The sequence below is a fragment of the Barbus barbus genome (assembly GCF_936440315.1).
Source record: "Barbus barbus genome assembly, chromosome: 20".
Lineage (NCBI taxonomy): Eukaryota > Metazoa > Chordata > Actinopteri > Cypriniformes > Cyprinidae > Barbus > Barbus barbus.
Genome location: NC_136748.1, coordinates 12,298,684 through 12,316,482, shown reverse-complemented (window position 1 = coordinate 12,316,482; position 17,799 = coordinate 12,298,684). Strand labels below are relative to the sequence as shown.

Sequence of the window (17,799 nt, the reverse complement as noted above, 5' to 3'; positions counted from 1 at the left end):
TGAGTTAGGATGCAGAGGTAAATTTTTGTTCATTATTAAAATCAGTAACATCTGTAAAAAATTGTAGCAACCTCAGTTTTATATGGTTAAATTTATTCTGACCAAGGTTTTTTTTTATTATTATTTATTTATTTTTTAAATTAAGCATTGGTCTCCCATAGGAGCATACAATTAAATCATGATAAACACAGTTAAAACCACACATAGCACCTCAATACCATGGTAAAAAAAATAACTATATGGTTTTTAGGTAGCCTATTTGTATGAAAAACAGTAGTCTAAAAACATTCAGTATAAATGCACACATGCTATAGCTTAATCACAAATACATACACTATAATTATTTACCATTACTCCTGTAATAAAATTCAATGTGAATATCCCACATTTCTGCCACAATACCATGGTGCAGTGAGTGTTACTACAGTAAATCCATGGTAAATGATGGCGATGTGTAGACTTGAAAGCCTTCTGACTGTCTTGTGTTTCTCCTGTTTGGCTCTAAACTAGTTTAAATCACAGAGTCATGTGTGTTCATCGCTGAATGCAAGCGCTGTTGTTTAGTGCTCGCGTGACCGTCTCATCCGCGAGTAAACGCATCTGCTCTAGTGAGCTTGCGCCGCATGGCAGTTTGACTTTGATCAAAGCGGATAAACGGTCCATGTGGCGCGATTCAAATGAGTCACGCTTTTTCGTTCTGCTTTTGGCGCATAAATATATCAAACATTTATCGAACTCTTCATATCGTTTTATCGAGGAAAATTATATCATGATAATTATCGTTACCGAATTATCGCCCAGCTGAAACACAGGCACACGTGTAACTCTTCCCTCACAGTTTGTTTGCCCTTTCCAAATGACCCACATTTATCACCCAAAGTGATTGAGTGCCATTTTATTTTTGGCTCCGTCTTTATAAACTTTGGGATCCCAGAGGTGAAACATTCCCAGTGAGCAGCCAGGGACTATTATCTTCAGCTCCCAGTAGCGAGATCAAAACTGAAATCTATGACAGGCTGCTTCACTGAACTGATACATCAAGCGATCATCCTCCACTTCATTCATCAAGGGTTATTTTGTAGTTCAGTGACTCAGACAAGGCTACAATAACAACTCTGCATGAAAACATGGGCCGATGCCAGCCTTCAACCCGGCAATGCGTCATTCATGACACCAACAGTCTCTTCTCTAAAGAAGTTTCCTTGAACGTCATGGGCTAGATTAATAGTCAGCACTTCCAAAAGGCTAGTCTAAATAAGAAGGCTGTGTTTGTGAGAACTCCAGATTAATCAAAGCATATGACTCCAGCCCGATTCGGACAGTAATTGTTTCTCATATGGATGTCTGTAAAAATAAATTTACATATCACCTCAGTGATAAAACTCATGGATTCGGATGGCGATTTATTCACAGTACAGGAGCGAGTTCTGTGATCCTCCAACCCGGAAACACATGTAGCCAGTCACATGATTGTCTGCTCTAAATGAAATTAATTTTATTTACAAATTTATTCTTATTATTGTGTAAAATGTATTCTTATTATTTCAAGCATATTTTATAATATATAGCCTAATCCTATATATTATTTGATTATTTAAATCTCCTATTTAAAAATAGGAAAATAGACGCGCTATAGTTTTATATAATTATACGCGATATAGTTATGTACATATTTGTTTATGATACACAAATTGTATTGCATACCTGCTTCTGCCATAATAAAGACCCATTTTGAATGTTTACGTGCTTTTCTTCTCTTTCTGCTCTCACTCGCTGTGGTGGAGCAGTTATGAAGTATTGTTCTTTTAAATAATTTCCAGCATTTCAGAAATAAATATGTATATGCAAATTATACCGAAGTACAACAGTTACCTTGCGGTGTTTGGGAGTGCTCAAAAAGGGTTTAAACACTGAATTTTGAATCTATTTCTTCTCGTAAACTAAGAGATGTGGATTCGGAGGGCAATTAAATTACCACACGACCTTGGTGTTTGTCAAAAAAAAGTAGGTAATTCGGCTGGGGATTTTTACGGGGGTGGTGAGAGATAAACACTGACATTCTGGCTTAGGACGGCAATTAAATAACCGACTACCCCGTCAATGGTGAAAATCACTTACATCCCCATCAGATACAATTACTGTCCGAATAGGGCTTACTTAGATCAGTTCATTTCTATCTACGTTTACAGAGATGTTACAGTATCCGTTTTGAAAAAAAAAAAAACACAACTAGCCCAAATCCAGCTAAATCCAGGTAGTAGCTGACTTAAAAATAGTTTCTAGCTGGCCCAAAGTAGTTCAGGTGGTTGATCAACTGAACCACCATTAACTACTAGTAATAGGAACAAGTCAAGATGGTCAGTTAATCATCCAACAACTGTCTCGTCAATTAGTGAAGTTGAAAAGTGAAGTAGAGGTGGGCGATATGACCCAAATCTATCACGATATGAGTAATTTTATTTTACGGTAACAGGAATGACAGACAGCGGGAATTTTAGACTGCTGTCACATGTGTTTTCTTTCTCAGCTATTTGCTTTCACGTAAGACCTACATTACTGTGTTTATGAGGATACTTGCAAAGACGGGTATTCCAAAAACATACAAGTGTGTGTATTTAACCATTCAAGGCCTATAAAGCGCCAAAAATAATACTTCCACGCTCTAGGATCACCGTCTTCATGTGCGTACTTCTCTGACAGCACTCATTAAACAGTCTCTCAGACAGCGCGCCACATATAGCGAAATGTGTTCTCTTTTTCTGTTGATTGCATTTCAAGGGCTTAAAATCACTTGTTTTCAAACCAGAATGCTTAAAAAGTCATGCAGACTTTACGTTTTTGTGACCACGTGGCACAGCAACATCACGTGCGCATGTAATTGTGATCGAGACGATAGTTGACAAATTTCTACTGGTTAATAGTGTCTACCTGTATATCGCCTATGGAAGACAAATGTCTTTGAAAACAAAAAAGTATGTTGAATTGCACTAACTGAAAAAATAATGCATTGCATTAACAGAGCTTGCACCATACTTGGCCGTATGTCACGTCACGTTCACGTTCACGATCAAACCCGGTTGCTGAATAAACATAAGATTTAAATGCTTTCATTGATTCAACATGACTAATAAACATACGACTACGCCAATACATGGTTCCTATTATTATAATTTTCATTATAATAAAGTATATCTATAATGCAATGCTAATTGACATTTATCACTGCTTAGAATACTATGAAATATGTTGCATGCCTTTTTCTGTATTAGAAGCCACATCATCTCACAGAAGGATTTATTTCAAACACTCGACAGACGTTATGAAGTGAGTTTGGAGTAAAAACATCATTAAATGTGGTATTTTCACGTGCTTTCAGATGGAGCAGCATTTACTACACAGAGCTGTAGTTCACTGAGAAGCTACGCAAACAGCTGTCATTATTGTGAACGATTTCATAATACATCAGATGGAGATTTACTACAAATCACAGAACCGGCTTTACTGACAAGATGGGCATGACAATCGCATTTGATTAATCGTGCAGCCCTAATGGCCCCCACCCCTAGTGAAATGACTATCCATGCACTGGGGGAAATGGGGGACTTAGGCAATTTCTGTTGTTTTTTTTGTCCTGCCACAAACCCCAAAAAGCTTCTTATCTAAACAACCCATTACAAATACGTCAGATCGAGAGCAAGTGAACCCAAAATCAGTTTATACAAGCAGAACAAGGTTTCCAAAACAGATTATTTGGCTACTCATTTAGGCAACATACTGACTAGTCAAAAAAATCATTTATGCATCCTTACCTGGTAGACCAGGAGTGTCCAATCCTGATCTTGGAGGGCAAAGGTCATACTACTGCATTGAAGTCTGAAGATCTTGATTAGCTGGTTCTGGTGTCTTTAATTGGGGTTGGAGCTAAACTCCACAGGACAGTGGCCCTCCAGGAACAGGTTTGGACACCCCCGTGGTATACAATCTTAGTTGACCTGGTCAGAGATGTAGACCTTGGTTCCAAAATCGGTGTCAAAATTGATTGACCAGCTACACCAACTTAACCTGGTGTGACCTGGTTTCTACATCAGTATAAGATGGTGAACCAAGATGTGTGTGGATCACAGAAATGCAGTTTCAAAACTTCAGACAAGTACTGACTTGGCAGGAAGACAGTAGACTCATGAGGATGGGATACAACAGCAGAATGAGCTCTCAGAGAGCCTGAAGGAGGAATATCTTGGAGAGCAAAGACAATCTGATCAAAGTTACAGGAGTATGTACTGTAAAGGTAAATTTTCCAGAATAAGGAGACGATTTCTCTAATGATCTGAGGTCATTCTGACTAGCGTCTCCAGCTGGTGGAAAACATTTTCCAGTGTGACTAAAGCATACCATTATCTCCAAGGATGAATATGATTACAGCAGAATTAAAACAGTGAGAAATTTAGCCTCCCTGTAGTGTGAAGACAATGATTTAAATGATTTAAAAATGACATCAGCTATGTCAGAATAAAACTAAATCAAAATATAAAGAGACATCTTTATTCTTAGAAGCCTAGTGGCGCACCATTTGTGCCTGAAAAATTAAGAGGATATGACAAGCATTCAGCGGAGTACTTATTCCTATTGACACGATCAGAGACTGAGAGCCTGAGGTTATCTATGAATTCCATCTAACTTGTCACTCAAGGTTCTGCTAATCAAAAAAAAAATCTAATAAAAAGGAAGAAAATAAATGAAAGTTTAAACAATTCAATTTAATACCGAGAACATTTTTATGTGAGAAAAAGTAAAGGATTTAGCCAACAAAAAACATAAGCCATTGATAAATGTTTGCTTTTCATTTACAAAAGGTCTTTTAAACATTCAGATGCTTTTTTTCTTCACAAATTTATGAAGGAAAACAAAGTTATGAAGTGTTGCCTATATGCAATAGTTGTGAATAAGCTCTGAATCACAGATGCTGAGGTCAGAACGTGCCCAAACTTCTCTTCTTCAGCAAACGCACCCTCACTGGAACACACTTCATACACAAACACCACATTGTCTTGGCTTGACACTACAGACACACACTTCTAGAAATCGCCTAGTTTTGCTGAAACAGAAATGAGTATCTGAAAATAAAATAATTTTAACATCATTGTACAAAATCATAAGGCGGTACAAAATCTTCTGTGTCATATAAAAAAAAAAGTAAACTACCGTTTAAAAATGTGTTTTTCTGTGCAGCTCAATAGATGAGTCAGGTTTCACTAGTTTGCTGAGGCACTCAAAGCTCTACTTAAACTCATCAAATTGAGGCGGCAAGCCACAGCAGCTACCAAGCAGTTCCAAAATGGTGAGAAAATCTTCCTGTTTTAAAGTTGTTGAGAAAGGTAACTTTCAGATGAAGTTTATTATAGGAAATATAGTCACATTGTAAGACAAAAAGTCGCAAATGTGAGATATAGTCTGGATTATAAGATTTAAAGTAGCAATTGTGAGATAAAATTGCAGTTCTGATAAGTAGTTACATTATGAGATAAAAAGTCTCAATTATGAGACATGAAGTCACAAATGTGAGATCTGAACCATCAATAAGGAATATATTGAGATATATTGTCACAATTGTGTGATAATACCAAATATGAGAAATAGTCGCAGTTAAAGAAATGAGAAATGCAGACGCATTGTAAGATAGAAAGTCACACTTATGAGATAAAAACTTGCAATTATGAGAAATACTTGCAAAAATGTAATATATGAAGTTATGAGAAACTGAGAAATAATAAAATTATTACATTTAATTATGGAATGTGGTCCTAATTATAGGGTATACAGTAGCAACTGAGATATACAAATTTTAAGAAACTGCAGGCTATTAAGTTGCAATTATGAGAAATAAAGTCTTAAATGATAGATATTATTTATTAAGTCACAACTGTGAGATTAAAAAACAGTAATGACTGGTGGAATTTGGTGGTTCAAAAACACTGCATCATGTATGAACAAACATACCATTTTCTTTGCATTGAACTGTTGCGGAATTATTGCTGCATATACCATCATGGAGGTACTAAAACTTGGATGATGTTGTGCAGTGCTGTACATACCGCTACAACGTGGCAACACTCACACGTTGCCAATAAGCTACTAACATGCAAATGCCTCATTTTATCACCAGCCACATGTGGCAATGCTTGATGCTCCAGGGCAGGGGGAGCCACCAGGCTGTGAGAACTGAATGAATAAAAAATTATACCCGTCACTCAGGTACTGCAGTTTAAAATCACATCAGACAAGCTTGCATCAAGCTTGTTCACCAAAAGGCCAACCATCACACAAAAAATGAACAGGTACTAGTCAATTACCAACATTACTTTTAGATCGTTTTGATATTATAAAAAATGCAAATGTGTGTTTTTGAACTATAGTTGTCGGGTTGTCGCACACTACTGAAAGTCAAAACTGCAGATGTTGATTCAGATTCAGTAACCACAATGACAGATCCAAACTGACAACTTGACTTGTTGGAGTCTTTTGATGTGACTCGCTTGTTTTATTTCATGAATCCCAGTGTGTTCTTGGCACTCTCAGTTTGGAAAATTATTTTGTGCATATGCAACTTTTATGCACGAGGCTACTGGGACTTATCCTGCAAAATATCTGACTCAATCAGATGTGAACCCAGCTGAGGTCACCTTCTGCCATGAGCCAGCTAGTCTCCTGCCTGCATTACAGAGCTCTGAGTTAACTGCTTTCTCATCCACAGTTGGTGGGCAGCAACAATGTGGCTTTTGACATCACTGATAGGAACGATGATTGACTAATAGAGAAAGCATGGTATGTTATTAAGACTGCATTTAGGAAATACTCCAAAACTTCAGAAAAATCCTTACCACCTTGAGTGATAATGGCAACCTAAATTAGAATCACGAGGTATTCAGAGAAACAGATATGGAATCTTTAAGTAAATAATAGCATATATGATTGGAAAAGTTGATTGTCAACCATTATATTTTAGTTGGTATGGCAATAACAAAATCCTGAGTTAAATTGTCTGTTGTCATACAGTCTCTCGTAAATATATTGCAAAATGGTCCTTGTATCTCAATCCTCACCCGCTTCCAAATGCTGGCCATAACTTAACAACTTTAAGTGCTCTGTAATGCATTTAGTGCATTGGATGTATGCGTGTGGGGGCTTAGAAGGCCATATTAAGGTTAAAAATATAGTATGCTCGTCTATGAAGCTCACCTATAAGTTAGAACACATTAGCAAAGCCAGTAAATGTCTTCATGGATTAGGGATGCGCGGTATACCGGTATTGGAAAAGTACCGGTATATTATATTTCAAACGGTACGATATCATAATTTTGCTCAATTCGGTATTTCATACGCTGCAGTTGCAAAATGCACCTGTAGGTAGCAGTGCTTCCCAAATTGCTGCAGCTATCACTACATGGGTAAATGTGACAACAGAACAACGTGATGGATGAACTATCAGCGCACCCGAAATTAATAAACAAACAGTAGAAGTGAAATATGGCATTACTTCGGATACAAACCAGATGACAAAGGTGAACGAACTGAGGTTACTATACCTGTATGCAAGCGTTGCTATAGGCCTAAATCATGTTGCCACAGGAACACATCAAATCTTTAAGCACTTGTCGCTTGCTCATCCTGATCTTTTCAGAGAGGTGAGTGCATCATTCATAAATTCAGATTTAATTTGACCTTTTATTTGCAACTGATCAACGCACATACAGGTGTGGTACAGTAGCTCAAATGTGCGTGTGTGACATGCTAGAACCAGTTAGTCACATACACTTGCATTTCATACAGTCGAATATTAATTGAATTTGAATTCAGCAAGAGTTTTGCCATATTAATTTTAGTATCAATAATATGAAGGGGATGTTTCTGCTAATATGAAGCAGCCGATAGAGTGAGATTTATATTTAATGCTTTTTCTTTGAGTCTGAAATCTGAAAAAAAAAATCTGACAGAAATAATAACGTGATTTTGAATATTACTTTGACTGCTAGAATAACACTTTACAATAAAGCAACATTTGTTCCATTAATTGCTTCAGTTACTTTTTCTTCAATCTCAGTCAAAATGTAACCTATGTTCCCTGTAGGTTTTTTGTTAGTTTGATACAAAGGTATTAAGATCTGAATCTGTTGTTATTAATTATTCAAATTGTTTTAAATTCACTTATCTTTTGAGGCTGGTTATTAGTCACCTATGGCATCGATTTAGTATCGATACCGAGGTATTACATTCTGGTACCGTACCGAAGCCAAAATGATGGTATCGAGATGCTATCATGGATTTCCCGTAAAAATTCAAGACAAAACTGCAGTCAGAGTTCCCAAGTCAGTTGGATTAAATGGGATGACCAGGAAGAGTTATTAAATAATCGATACAGCCAGGTCAAGCTATTCAGCGTTCTTTGTTATTGAAGCGTTACATCTTATTGTTTTAGGAATAGATGTTACTAACAATGCAAATCAGAGTATGTTACGGCAGCACGATTAATTGTATTTTAACTGTGATCACGACTTCTGCTTCTTTTGAGCTAAGCATAAACTCCTACTACGATATTGGCCCATTGTTTTTTTTTTTTTTTATTATATGATGTCTCTGCTAAATATTGGTAACTAACAAGCCTCCGTGAGAGTTCATGCTTGGTGTTCCCAGATGTTTAGAGCTTTTCTTCTTTCTCATTTTCGGACTAGTGCTTTACTTAATTTTCATAACCTGGCAGCCCTGCGCATGAGTTCTCTCTGCACTTAATAAAGAGCCTTTTTGTTGTTTTAATAGAAAAACGCTACATCATTTGGGATTATTGAAATTAAAATTTTATGGTTTTAGCTTTTGAGAGAAGCTTGTTAAAGCTTTACCAGTTTTCACAATGTAGAGAGTGTGTTAATGTGTGATAAATATAATAAACTTCCTGAATGTGAGAAAGTGTCATTCTAAACAGAAATTTCTCAAATGTGAACATTAGTGATTATTACAGGGTTCGTACAGAAATTGCTAAATGAAATTCCAGGACTTCCAAGGACTTTAAGCACAATTTTTTTGGTTTTCAAGGACTAAAATCAGAGATCTCACTTACCAAACAATACTGTTATTATATTTCAAATTATAATACATAAACTAATAAAACAATGGTACAAATTAAGTGCAGCTCAAGCAAAGCATGCAGTGACTATGGCCACTTTAACATTTAAAACTATACTATGGCAAAGTACATTTTCCTATTATTTTATGAATACACGATTGACCTGAAGAAAAAAAGCTATATCATACACTTGGAAAAATATGAGCTATATCATGCTTGTAGACGCTAGGGGTGTGACAGTAAACTTAGCTCATAAAATAAGAAAAAATACAGAGACTTGGTTCACTAGAATGAGAGAATATTTAAATACTATTTTTAAGAAATTTTCAATTGCAAAACCTTTTAAGTCTTTTTAACCTTTTAAGTCTTTAAAGTCTTTTAATCACAAAACAATGCAGTTGTATTTTGAAATGCTTTAACTGATCTAGGGCCATAACTAACAATTATTTTAGTAAATCAAGAAATCTACTGGATTATTTTGACAATTGAGTAATCTGATCATTTTTAGCAATAAAAATAAACGTAAGTGAAAAAGAGGCTTTAATATGACTATATTTATATATAAACTAACGATGAGGCAATCATAATTGGTTGAAATCAAATCCAAGTAATTACATGGTTTTATTAAACAAAACTGGTAAAATGCATAATGTAATATGCCTAATTGCCTATATATAATATACCAACTTTAAGTACATTAAGTATTCTAACAAATTCCAGCAGAGGGCACCAATGTTTCATTTTCAAGCGTTATTCAATGACGTTTAAATCCATTTAACACAAGCAAACTCAGAGCGACCTTTTTGAAATCGCGATGTACAACAAATCGCATGTTTAGAAATATGTTGATGTATTCTCCAGTGTTGGCATAGGTCTGTAAATGATTTACATTACAAATCTACACAGATAACACACACTGTTTTCCCAGATGAACGTTAAGCAACTCAAACTCCAGCATATGCTGAGGAAGAGTTTGTGGACTGAGCTGCTGAGATGGAGACGTGTTTCACGCTTGTAAATGACAACAGTGCAACACAAAGCGTATCGGACTTTATATGCGTTCCCAAACGAACAGCACATGCAATAAAAGACCGAGCAATATAATGCAAGCTGAAATATCGCGAGATCTTGTGCGATAATTAACACACGCGGTAATAATTAACACAAATAATTAATTACAAAGGTAATAATTAACACACGCGGCATTGTTAATTTTGCGTGAAAATATTGTTTTTATCGAAAACTAATATGAACACTAATTTCATGTATACTGCCTTTTAAAATTTCAAGTACTTTTCAAGTACCTTTTCATAAATATGGCTGTTTTCAAGGGTTTTCCAGGACTTAAATTTAAAAAAGTCAAAAGCAAGTACTTCAAGCACCTTGTACGAACCCTGTTATTAGTAATGATAATGTGATTATCATTTTAACCATTATAGTCCAGCCCTGGAGTAAGCCTCTACCATGCACACAATTTGTCTTGAACAGGATTCAGTCCAGAATCAAACATTAAACTAGCTTTTCACATGCCTGACACATTTAAGCTAATATTTCATAAGCATGTTCCTTATCCTATTCTTGAGGTAACTGTTGTACTTGCTGCACTTGCGTTTGGGTCAACACAATCTTTGGCTGAACTGAAGCATCTGCGAGTTGCTATAAACAGTGGAAATAAAGGCTATCAGAAAAAAGTATTCTTTTTTGTTTTTCCCATTCAAGCCACCATTTTGATTTAACATTCTGATGGACGAATACTAAAGGTTATACTTCAGAATGTCTATTTATGGTAAGGAAAGACAAGTGGCCTAATTTGGGAGTGTCTTTTTGACTCTTACGAGTAACGTAATTATCTAATCTCTGCTCTACTGTGCATTTTGGGTGAAACTGCATAACCGTGTCACATGCAGCGCACAGGTCAATAATGTTATTGTTTAAGTACATATAAATATAAGTGCAGACAATTGTTCTACAGTCAAGGCTAAAATGCAGAATGTTAGATGATGGAGGACAAAGAGTTGGATGTTAATGCTTCACATACACAGTCAAATCCAACACTAGATAACACTCATCAGTTAAGGACTCTCCTCCCGTCCCGCTGTTATCCCATTCTAAAGTGTATTTATGTGGAGGGGAGAAATACAATTGATTTTAAATAACCTTATTATTGTTTAAAGTGTTAAAAAAATACATTGACTAAAGTTTTAGCAATTCAATTGATAGCATGCATTTTGGTGATTGAAATGAATTAAACCATTAATACCACATCCAGAAAAATTTAAACGGAAAATGCAGAATCATAGTAACCCATCTAATGATGCTTTTGATCCAGTACACTAAATGAATGCTGGGTGTTGAGTAAATACCAGAGGGACTGCAGTATGATATGTAAACACTGGCAGATAGCAACATGTGGTGTGTCAAAACTTTGCAGCCACTAGCCTGAGGACCAATGAGAGTAAAGAGTTTTTCTTGGACACTGACTAGAACTATTACGATAAACCCTTTTCCCAAATAGCGCAATCTACTTTGACCACAGAAAAAACATTACAACGTACGTACGAAACTCCAAGTTTCCCAATTTTAAATATGCTTTTTCCTCAGTCACTCATGTGCTTGGAACTTCATAATTAATCCATTAGTCGTATCCAATAAACTAAACACTTTTTAACAATTAAAGTGGGGTGGATTCAAACTGAAAGAACCTCACATATCAGGTACAGGACAGATCAGTTGCCATATGGCGGGGCAGAAAAAGATATAGAAAATTACTCACGGTATGAACAAATGATGCTATTATCCTTTTTTGCATATGATTAATCGGATTGTTTTAAAAACCATATATTCATGGTTGTCTCTCACATTCTTGCAATACATTCCAAACAACTATCAAAGCAAATTTACACCCTTACACAAAACCTTTGCCTTGATATGTCAACAGATGCACTGAGAAGATCTACAGCCTTGGATCACACATGCAGTTTTGACGACCTAGTGAAGGGTTTGCAAATACTACACAATCCCCCCCAAAAAAGCATGGAAAATCCCTATAACTCAAAGCTACTTACTGTCTTTCCGTGGAGTGTTCATCCTGGGTTTTTGCCAAACCAGCTACTGTCGAACTATGCAGCCCATTCACGACCCTCTCTAGACCCCTCCAGAACACCATCACCAGAGCACTAAACTAAGCATTAAACAGCAGAATAGGGCATTTCATACCAATATCGTCTGACTGGACGGGACAAGAGTCCCATGATACCAAAACTGAGTGTGCTGCCTACATAGACAGCTTTTTGAGCATTACAGACTCGTGAGATAGCAATGATGCCCAAAAACGCTGTCTAGGTAGGCAGCACACTAGGTTTTGATAGCCAGTCCATCTGAATGTGACAGTAACCTATGGACATATAATAAACAGCCATCTTAGGCATCAATCTGGTAAACAAATCTATATGAGAGCTGCATATCCAGGACTAAAGTGGAGTTTCACCGTTATAGCTAAATGTAGATCATAAAGCATTGCCAAATAAAATAAAACCGAGATTTTATGACAAATATTGACCTGCTGAAATAGACATGAGCTTTAAAACGATGAACGCTGCACAAATCCTACTGCATTACTGAAAGTCAATATAGTGTCGTATACGGCGGATACTGTGGATAAAAAAACCCTTTTAGTTTAAACCCAACACATTCATCATAGCCATCTGCAATTGCACGGGCGTTTTACCTTCTGTCTTCATGTAGTTTTGCAGGCAGATATAAGAATCAGCTGGTCCGTCGGACGCGTCATGAAGACGCCATTAGTCTGAGTGTTTCCTAGTGCTGTGCTGTACAGGCAGCGGAGTCTGTCTGTGTGTGTGTGTGTGTGTGTGTGTGTGTGTGTGTGTGTGTGTGTGTGTGTGTGTGTGTGTGTGTGTGTGTGTGTGTGTGTCTGAAGCGAAGGCGCAGCACTAGCGTCCTCTGTTGGGTGCAACACACAAATTATTATGGTGCTCTTGAAAACAGACTTTGGGACAGCTCCAAATGATATATAACAGTTTTTGGGAGCTGTTGGGGTAACATTACCTTACGTGAATGTGTTAACCTGAAGGTAATTCTGTTTTTTAACCATCGTTTAAAATAGGCTATTGATACCGATTTTGCTTTATCTGAATGAATGGATGAATGAATGATGCATTTATATAGCGCTTTATTGAGTAAAGCTGTACACCCAAAGCGCTTTAGGGGTGGAATATTTTAAAGTAAAACATATATTAAGATGCATTGCATTAAGGACAGGTTTTTGCTATAGTTAGCCTACATTTTGTTAGTTGGATATTACATTATATTTCTTAACAAACTCAAACGATATTTTCAAGAAAACATTTTAGAATATTATACAATATTTCATCATAAAATGACCACTATTTTGACTTCAAATAAATCATTATGATTTCCATCTTTAAAAATAAGTTTTAATTTAGTTTTATTTTTTAATAATTTGAATGATTTTCTACTGTATTTAGGATGTAGCCTATATGATAGGGACATAAAAATGTACTCCACAATAGGGATTGCTTAAATATTACTGAGCAGTGAAAACTTTTTAAATAAATTAATGTTAAGGTAATTTCATTTGAAAAACTTGACATGTTGAGCAGTTTGAACAATTATGAGATCAGATGTAACAGATGTAAAAATATTTATTTTTCAAAATAAAGTAAAAAAATAAAATATAATATAATCATTTTATTTTCTATAGATTTCATTTTCAGGGTGCCTCAATGACCTTCACTATATTACAAGTGCCTCAAAGCGTTTCATTTCTAAAGGGGTTACAGAGAAAAGAGTATTATGAAAGTTCTCCAGTGGTGCAATCTGAGGAGCTTCAAACTAAATAGTCAATTCTGCACTAAAGTATCTAAGATGAACTGAAGTCTTAATGCTAATTAAAAGTGCCTTCATGCTTTCAAAGTGCAGTTTATGTAAGCTGATAATTTATCAGTAATTTTCTTCCAAGATTACATAAAAACAATTACTTGTACTGAGAATGTCAAGATAAAGACAACCATAGCACAGTCAAATTTAACAACATACTTCAGGTTATGCAAATATTTCAGATGAAAAGCAAGCATAATACAAATCACATATACAAACTCATATGTGTGATAGATTTATAAATATTTATATATAAGTACTTCAGTCTTAAAAATAGTGAATACACAGACATTTACACCCCGATGTATCCAACCAGCTTTTGGAGCTGTGTTGTAACTATATTGTACAATTATTTATTACCATATAAATACAGGTCTCAATGTAAACACAGGCTAAAAACAGCAATATTAAAACAGTTCACCACTCCAGTTTCATATCTGCTTTGCTCCACACATATTTCCCCCCTCTTATGAGGAACATCTTCTCATCAAAACCACTAAACTTGATGGCCTCTTCCACACCAACATCCAGAATGGACTTTGACGGATCCTTCCTCCCCTTTCGGCAATCCAAGAAGCGCATCTGCGGAATCAGATATGGAGGATTAAAAAATCTATTTATGATGATTGCTCTTTCTGATGATGTAGCGTAGACAGCATGATTATTAATAGAGATCAGAGATTATCAAGGGAAGGAAAAGTAATTTGAAGCCTGGAATGAGGCAAATTACTGCATGCCTTATTATATTCCTATCCATAATCCCTCCACTACTGATATGATGACAATGTAATTTAAAAGAATCATTTACACTGTAATAACAGTGTAATCTAATATAGAAAAAATCCTTTAGACACTACTGACAACATAATCGAATATAAAAAAAATCTTTCACATGGTAATGAGAAGAAAACTTAATGGATGCTGAGAAGAAAATATGAAACCACTTACATATTCATCAAGAATCAGGTAAGAGTCTCTCATCTGTAAAAGAAAAATAGATGAGTAAGTAAACAATTCATATCAAGTTAACAGTAGGCTTTATATTGAAGTCCCTGGCACCTATGCTATTATTTAAATTCAAATCTCGCCGTGCACGCTTATTAGTCATAAAAGCTTTCATAATGAATTGAAACTGAAAGTTTACCCATAGACTGAAGCCACTTTATCTTCCAAATTTGAAACGCTGATCTGAATTGAGCGAAAGTATGCGCTCTGTGCCTCATATTTACCTTTTGATTAGACTCTGGAACCAGAAACTTGACGCTCTGGTGGCGGTCCAGGAAGTCTTGGAATTGCTGATCGCTAATGATGAATTTCTTTGCCTCGCGGAGGCTGTTCTCCCCAGCGTTTTCACCTTCAATTAGCAGACACTGGAAGACCTGTGTGTACATTGCAATACAGCCTTAATAACGCAGTCAGCAGCCTGGTTAAAATGATAGAGTCTGCAGTAATGAAGTATAACTGTACCTTCCAGCGCACTGGGTTCAGATCAGTGATCTGCTCGGTCATATCTTCATCCACATTGTAAGTGTTGATAACTGAGTTGATTTTGAAAGCCACCTTATAGTCTCGGCACCAGTTATGAACTTGATGCAGTTTGTCCAGATGACTCTTTCTGCCCTGACCTCGACCTATGACTTTATTGGTGTCCTCGTTAAAACTGTCACAAGATACAGCCAGGATGTCCAAGTAGTCACCTATTAAAGATACAAATTAAATTTGTACATACCTTTGATATAACAATGTATTTTTCTGAAATATATTTAGCAAAGTATATATTATATATAGTGAATAGTTTAAAAGTTTGTTCTGTGCTTTTTTTCTAAAGAAGTCTTTTATGTGCACCAAGGCTGCATTTATATATTTTATCAAAAGAAAAAAAAAAAACAATAGTAATATTATTTCAAATTAAAACTCTTTTCTATTCTAATATATTTTAATATGTAATTTATTTGTGATGACAAAGCTGTATTTTCAGCTGTCATTACTCTAGTCACATGACAAGTAATGTTTAATATGCTGATTTGGTGCTCAAGAAACATTCCTTATTATTAATGTTGAAAATAGTTGATAGGTGATGCTTAATATTTTTTGGGGACATATTCAAGATTCTTCAATGAACAGAAATTCTATGCATTTTTGTAACATTATAAATGTATTTTACTTGAATGCATCCTTACTATTAGAAATTAAGTATTAAATATATATATTAAAAATATTATACAAATCTTACTGACCCCAAACATTTAAACGGTAGTGTATACGGTGCAAATTTTAATTAAATTACATTTTCAGCTTGGCCATATTTCACAACTAATCTTTTACTTAATGTGCACTCTGTTAGTTAAATCACCTTGAGCAAAATACTGAAAATCATTTTTGTTGTCATGTGATTTTGTTGCCAGTGTTTTGGAACACAAAACAGCTCACATTACTGTGTATTTGACTGCAATAATAAGGCATCTCACATGAACAAAATGTAACCTAGGTCTACTTAATATTTTTAATTATAAGTAGGCCTTTCGTGGAGCTATAAACGTTGTTATAGCCTAGGCTTTTCCTATAGTATTATTAACTAGGGCCTGTACTAACGTGAAATATGTGTAAACCAGAGAGTTGAAAATCAATCTGTCTGCCCTCTGCTGGTCATGCACGACTCTCACCGTATTTCTGGAACCAGGTTTCTCTGATCAGACTGCCATTGCTAACGATGCTGACGCTCGGCAGCTCCAGCTCCTGTTTGCAGTATCGCACCAGCTCTCCCAGAAAATTACCTCTCTCGTGAAGGAAGGGTTCTCCACCCGAAAAGTTGACTTTTTCCATTCCTAAAACATACAATCGATAATAAGTGTGAGAATAAAAATTACAGTCAGCTTTAAGAATTTTTTTTTAACTTTTGTAATGTAATATTTTTGGTAACATTAACCTACATTATCGTTTACGGTTACTTTGCCTATTAATAAAATAAAATAAATCAAATTCTAAAGCTTTCATTTTAAGTTGGGCATAGCTATTTCACAACTGTCTTGTAAATGTTAGCCTACCTGCTTCTTTCAGAAGTCGTAAGCCTCGCTTTGCCTCTTCAATAGGCACGACGAAAGAGGTCTTTGCAGTGTGGAAGCAAAATCCGCATTTGTAATTGCACTGCCGGGTAAAGTGGTAGTTTACACTGCTTGGAGTGCTGGAGCCCTCCTTCTGCTCTTTGGTGCGAGTCTTCAGGCGACCGATCCTTCCGACAGGTATTTGTTCCACCTGCGTGCCTGATACCAGCATAAAACCCCATCTCAGCAGGGCAGCTAAGAAGCTGTGGACGTTCTTGAAACAAAATTGCATTAACATTGCTGCAAAACCAACTTGGTTTGATGTCAACATGGTGTTGTGTTGAATGAGGCTCAGAGAGCTCATACCTCCCTATTTATAAGGGGCAGTCTCAACTTCCTTTTCTGATCAGTTTCTTTTCTTGCTCGAGAGGACTGGAAAACGAAAGATAAATAGTATCAGCTGAGCCAGACATAGTAGGATAGGCGTGGTGTTTTATTTTCTTTAGTCACCTGGAATGTAACTGGATCGTTATGTTTTTCTCTTTAAAAAACGGGGCAAATTATTAAGATACAACCTAGGTTTCATCTCATTGTCATTCTTAGAATATATTAAAATGGTATGCATATTAATAACTGATTTAGTTCTTGTCCAAACATTTCAACATTGTTACCAACAACAAAAGCAAAATAAGCAAGGCTACTGCTGATATATATAGCATATAGCCA

General features: G+C 35.8%; 2 protein-coding genes across 3 annotated transcripts in view; both read right to left on the bottom strand.

Annotated features, from left to right (window-relative positions):
- Nucleotides 1-12,982, bottom strand: part of LOC306886002 (putative E3 ubiquitin-protein ligase RNF144A-A) — a 43,013-nt gene extending 30,031 nt beyond the window's left edge. Inside the window, exons 1-2 of one of the 2 annotated variants that reach the window (XM_079442850.1) lie at nt 12,843-12,976; nt 12,181-12,296 (exon numbers count right to left, since the gene is read on the bottom strand). In XM_079442850.1, coding sequence (XP_079298976.1) covers nt 12,181-12,281 — 101 coding nt within the window. In that variant the 5' untranslated portion in view covers nt 12,282-12,296; nt 12,843-12,976. Of the gene's footprint in view, nt 1-12,180; nt 12,297-12,842 lie in introns of both variants that reach the window. The other variant, XM_079442851.1, reaches the window with a different exon arrangement.
- A 797-nt stretch (nt 12,983-13,779) lies between these two features.
- LOC306886107 (S-adenosylmethionine-dependent nucleotide dehydratase RSAD2-like) lies at nt 13,780-17,464 on the bottom strand. The gene is made up of 6 exons (XM_079442989.1): nt 17,077-17,464; nt 16,696-16,857; nt 15,500-15,729; nt 15,262-15,411; nt 14,981-15,013; nt 13,780-14,614 (listed from the first exon to the last, which is right to left on the bottom strand). Exons 1-6 carry the CDS (start codon nt 17,435-17,437, stop codon nt 14,450-14,452), a joined length of 1,101 nt encoding a protein of 366 aa, XP_079299115.1. The 5' UTR covers nt 17,438-17,464; the 3' UTR covers nt 13,780-14,449.
- Between the last annotated feature and the right edge of the window lie 335 nt (nt 17,465-17,799).

Coding starts and splice junctions, on each gene's coding strand:
- LOC306886107 (XM_079442989.1), bottom strand. CDS start 17,437: ATGAGCTCTCTGAGCCTCATTCAACACAACACCATGTTGACATCAAAC. Junction 15,014..15,261: donor TTCCAGAGTCTAATCAAAAG/GTAAATATGAGG, acceptor TTTCTTTTACAG/ATGAGAGACTCTTACCTGAT. Junction 14,615..14,980: donor ACCTGATTCTTGATGAATAT/GTAAGTGGTTTC, acceptor CTGATTCCGCAG/ATGCGCTTCTTGGATTGCCG.